General features: G+C 46.3%; 1 protein-coding gene across 1 annotated transcript; it reads left to right on the forward strand.

The window, feature by feature from the left end:
• The first annotated feature begins 1101 nt into the window (after positions 1–1101).
• On the forward strand, positions 1102–4278 carry LOC117450453 (interferon regulatory factor 2-binding protein 2-B-like). The gene is made up of 2 exons (XM_034088287.2): positions 1102–2092; positions 3085–4278. The coding sequence occupies exons 1-2, from the start codon at positions 1315–1317 to the stop codon at positions 3822–3824; spliced, it is 1518 nt and encodes a 505-aa protein (XP_033944178.1). The 5' UTR covers positions 1102–1314; the 3' UTR covers positions 3825–4278.
• The last annotated feature ends 429 nt before the right edge of the window (positions 4279–4707 follow it).

Here is a 4707-nt window from a genome sequence, read left to right on the forward strand (position 1 = left end):
TCGGTAAAATGTTGTAATTCTTGTCAAACCACATACCACTCACATGACCGAGGTCATTTCTTTTTCATTTTCAGCATTTTGGAAACACCTTAGGTCCTATTTCCCTTTTTATAAATTGTTATTGAATAATTATTATTGCTAAAAGGCCCTGCTTGTACATTTGCAATCAGTATAACTGAATTCAGTGTTGAATGGGAGGAACAGTGTTGAAATACTTTTCTTCAAGTACAAGTCCTGCATTCAAAGTGTTATTTCGGGTAATAAGCGATACAATGTAGTAAGGAGTGGGTCATTTTAGAAAAACATATGACATTATTGGATTCATTGGCCAAAAGTGCTTCTTATGCTGCCATAGTAATACCATGTTGTCTACTGTTTCTGAATCTGCAAAGTAGCTAGTATTGGATGGTGTCAGACAAAGCTATGTAATACAAATTACAAAATGTGTTTCTAAAATGAGAGAGAATACTCAAGTAAAATACCTACTTGAGTAAATGTACTTAGTTATATTCAACTACTGGTTAGCTACCAGGAAGTGTTGCATTGCCTCTTCTAACTGGCATCAGATATATGCTGACTTTTGCACTTCCCCTGGTTAAGATTATTCTACTTTCTGCACAAAACTACTGCTTGTAAAGCTGTATGTGTTTATTTTTAAACACAAACATTTCTTTTAGTATTTTCATACTTTAATTGTTTTTTTCTCCATGTCATTTGTCATTTTCTCTCTAATTGATCATCTTAATTCAGAATCAGAAAACAGAATCGGTTTTATTACCAAGTAGGTTTACACATTTGCTCTGGTGTAAATGTTGCATTCAAAGACACAGAAAGGAGCAACAAATACTACTTTTATAAAAGCAATGTGTGTTTGTGAAACATACTTTACAACAAACCTGATTCAGGACATTTATGTGTTCAGTTTTGGTTCAGTATAAACCAGCACAGAGTGATACCTCTTCTCACACACTTTTCTCTCTCTCTCTCTGTGTGTAAAGCTCTCCGGATAAAGATAGAGAGAAACGGTGCGCATGCGCCCTCAGGGGTCTTCGAAGAAAAATCCAGTAAATAGAACCTGGAGCCCGACGAGAGTGTCGGCGCTGACGTCACGGCCCTACATTGAGAGAGCTCGAGCTGAATTGTAAGCACGAGCCTCAGACGGAGGCGCGCCGAGGCGAAGGACACAACTACTGCCATGAAGGTGTGACTGCTGATCTGTAAAGGAGGGAAATAAAACATTTTTTATTTTTATTTGGTGATTATTTCTTCAAACAGACCGACATTTTGGAGAGTTTTGCATCCGATTTTTACAGCATGTCCTCCGCGGCGGTCGCTGCCTCCAGAAGGCAGTCCTGCTATCTGTGTGATTTACCCCGCATGCCATGGGCCATGATCTGGGATTTTACCGAGGCCGTGTGCCGCGGATGCGTCAACTACGAGGGCGCAGACCGGATTGAGTTTGTGATCGAGACGGCGCGGCAGCTGAAAAGAGCGCACGGTTTCCAGGATGGTAGATCTCCTGGACCGGGGAAGAACCACCACCACCAGCAGCACCACCAACAACAACACGAAAAGATGAACCACCAGACTGCGGGAGGACCAGGAGACCCGGGTTCGCGTCCCCCGCAGCCGCTGGACCGATACCCGCTGTCCGACCGGCCGCCGCGCCTCGGACCGGAGTACCAGGGTGGAGGAAGGCAAGCAAACGGCCTCCCTTTACCGAATGGGTTTCCAAAACCAGACGAGCCTCCAGAGCTGAACCGACAGAGCCCAAACCCGCGCAGGACTAGCACGGTTCCTCCCAACCTGGTGCCTTTGGTGAACGGCGGTATACCGACCATTCATCCGCTGAACGGCCGCCCTCAGATGGGTCTGGCCGGGGTGCTGGCCGCGCCTGGGGAGCAGAAGGAGATGAAACACAGGCCGGATAGTCTGCAGGACATGTCTGACAGCCACAAGGAGTGGATAGGCAAAGGCAAAACAGTGAGGGACCTGATGGCGCTGCACACTTTCGACAGCAGGTTTAAGAAGGACCACGCTGCCATGCAGAGGGTGATGGGATATGAGACCAGTGCCACTTCCTCAAAAACAGGTATAGGAACTATTTCTGGGTTTTCTTTCCTGGATACAGCAGTGGGGAGAAGTACTCAGATACTGTACTTAAGTCAAAGTAGAAGTACCATAGTGTAGGAATACTCTGCTAGTAAAAGTCCTGCAATCAAAATGTTACTCTTGTAAAAGTAGAAAAGTATTATCATCAAAATATAGTAAAAGTAAAATAAGTCATTATGCAGATTGGCCCATTTCAGAATAATATAGGCTATATGATATTTTGATTATCATTAATGTATTTATCAAAGCCGGTAAAGGTAAAAGCAGCTAGTTTGAATGACTTTGTATACTGCAGGTAGCTTGTCATTTTAATCCAGGTGTAACTAAAGTCTTGAAAGAGTTGATTATATTTCACCTCATTAATCTAAATCGGCATAGTAGCTAAAGGTATTAAATAATGTAGTATTTGGCTATAGTGTGGTAAAAGTAAAAAGTAGCAAAACATTAAAATACTCTGGTAAAAATACTGGTAAAGAAAAGTATCTCAAAGTGTTAAGTACAGGACTTAAGTATTTTATGCCCCTGCAGCTATAGGACTATTTCTGTGTTTTTTCCTTCTTCCCAGCAGTGGGATATGTTAAATTGGCATGCTCTTTTAAAAACAGGAACCTAGCCCTGGTATTATGTGTCAGCACATTGTACGCATGCTGCTGACATGCTGGGCAATGCCACGCTGCTGAAATGGCCTCATTCACCTCTGTGCACGCGGAGGTTTGGCAAAGAACAGCAGCAACATAAACAAAGCTTTATTCAGTGTGTGTGTGTGTGTGTGGAGAGAAATGTCCTGTGTTTCAGTATTCACAGAGCAGCATGCTGGAGTGGTTGTGTGTTGTGTTAGATTCAAGATTCAAAGGTTTTATTGTCATATGCACAAAGCTACAGTGTAGAAATGGCAATGAAATTCTTCTGACCTGAGCTCCTCCAACAATGCAACATGTATAATAAAATACGCTGTGTTAACCTCTTCCTCAGACAGGGGGAAGCACCCTCGCAGCATGAAGAGGAAAGCGTCCCCAGAGCCAGACGGTGAAGGCAGCGCCCCCAAAATGAACGGTGGTGACGGCCAGCAGTGGCACCCCTCGCCCTCTGAGATCCTAAAAATGCCCCCAGCCGCCCATCCAGGTTTCTCCTCCGCTCCCCCCTCCACCATCTCCCCTCACTCCCACTCCCGCACCACGCCCCCAGAAGCCGCCACAGCCCAAAACGGCCAGTCCCCGATGGCGGCACTTATCCTCGCCACGGATAACGCGGGAAACACGGGATCACCGAAAGACGGAAACCAGGTTCACTCCACCACCACAGCGGGGGCGCGGCGGAACAGCGGCAGCCCCCTGTCGCCCTCCTCCGCCTCTCAGAGGAGGTTGGCACAGAGGGAGGGGTCAGTGAGCGCCGTCCCCTCCGCTCTGGACCCCATGCAGAGCGCCCCAGACTCTTCTGTGCCGCCGGGCAGCGTGCCGCTCTGCTGCACTCTGTGCCACGAGCGGCTCGAGGACACTCACTTCGTCCAGTGCCCGTCGATCGCCTCGCACAAGTTCTGCTTCCCGTGTTCCCGGGAGAGCATCAAGCAGCAGGGCGCCACCGGGGAGGTGTACTGTCCGAGCGGAGAGAGGTGCCCGCTGGTCGGCTCCAACGTCCCCTGGGCCTTCATGCAGGGGGAAATAGCCACCATCTTGGCCGGGGACATAAAAGTAAAAAAGGAGCGGGACCCTTGAAATTGTTCACCAGTTGTTTTTCTGGATTTCTTTTTTCCCTTTTGTAATCCGACTGCAGGACATACAGTAACACACACACGCCCCGATAATATAAATCATCCAGCAGGCCCCAGAGAGACGGACATGTACATATTGGACACAAGGGAAGTGTTATACTTCGTTAACATGGCTGTATAATTTTTTTTTTCTTTTTCAATACATTGTGTTTCTATATTTTTGAAGATGAAAAGGTATGTACTCTTCATAACAGGCTCTTCCCCCCCCCCCCCCCCATCACACTTGTTTCTTTTCAGTCGTTGGTGTACTTTAAGTCTGGAGACAGTCCTGTCCAACATAGAATGTGACTAATCTGAGCACTTGGCAAAAAAATAATAATAAAAAAAAAACAAAGAAAAAATGCTTCTAGCTGTACATGTATGCACTTGTTTAAGAAAATAACTTGCCAAATACAGTTTCAGACCTTGTAATAATACCTCTAGTGTCTCTGTGGTTTTGCTTATTTTCCATAATCAGTGAGCCAGGAGTTGGTTGGAGAGTCATGGTTGTGATTCAGCCATGATGCAATACCTTCCAACAGGAACAAACCGGCTTCCAGGGAAGAGTGGGTGGAAGAAAAGTTGAGGAGGGAGATAGAGGGAGGAGGTGAAGGCCGGGGTAGAAGTGTGTTGCATAAACGTTTCGTACAGTAAATCACACGTAGGCGGGCCGAGGTCGCTCGTTGCTTCGTGTCCTGCAAGAGCTGCGAGATAACAAGCGGCTAAAAATAGTCTGCCGTGGAAATACTGTTGATGCATCAAAACGCTTCTGACAATATGTTGCTTCTGGATTGTCTCCTCACGTTGCTGACTAACAATCCCTCTTGGCACAGAATCAACCTGACAGC

Source organism: Pseudochaenichthys georgianus, chromosome 1, assembly GCF_902827115.2.
Source record: "Pseudochaenichthys georgianus chromosome 1, fPseGeo1.2, whole genome shotgun sequence".
NCBI classification, from domain to species: Eukaryota; Metazoa; Chordata; class Actinopteri; order Perciformes; family Channichthyidae; genus Pseudochaenichthys; species Pseudochaenichthys georgianus.

What these genes read in the sequence shown, in the direction of transcription:
- LOC117450453 (XM_034088287.2), top strand. Translation starts at nt 1,315, where the DNA reads ATGTCCTCCGCGGCGGTCGCTGCCTCCAGAAGGCAGTCCTGCTATCTG. An exon ending in TGCCACTTCCTCAAAAACAG is followed by an intron (nt 2,093 to 3,084) that starts GTATAGGAACTA and finishes CCTCTTCCTCAG; the next exon opens with ACAGGGGGAAGCACCCTCGC.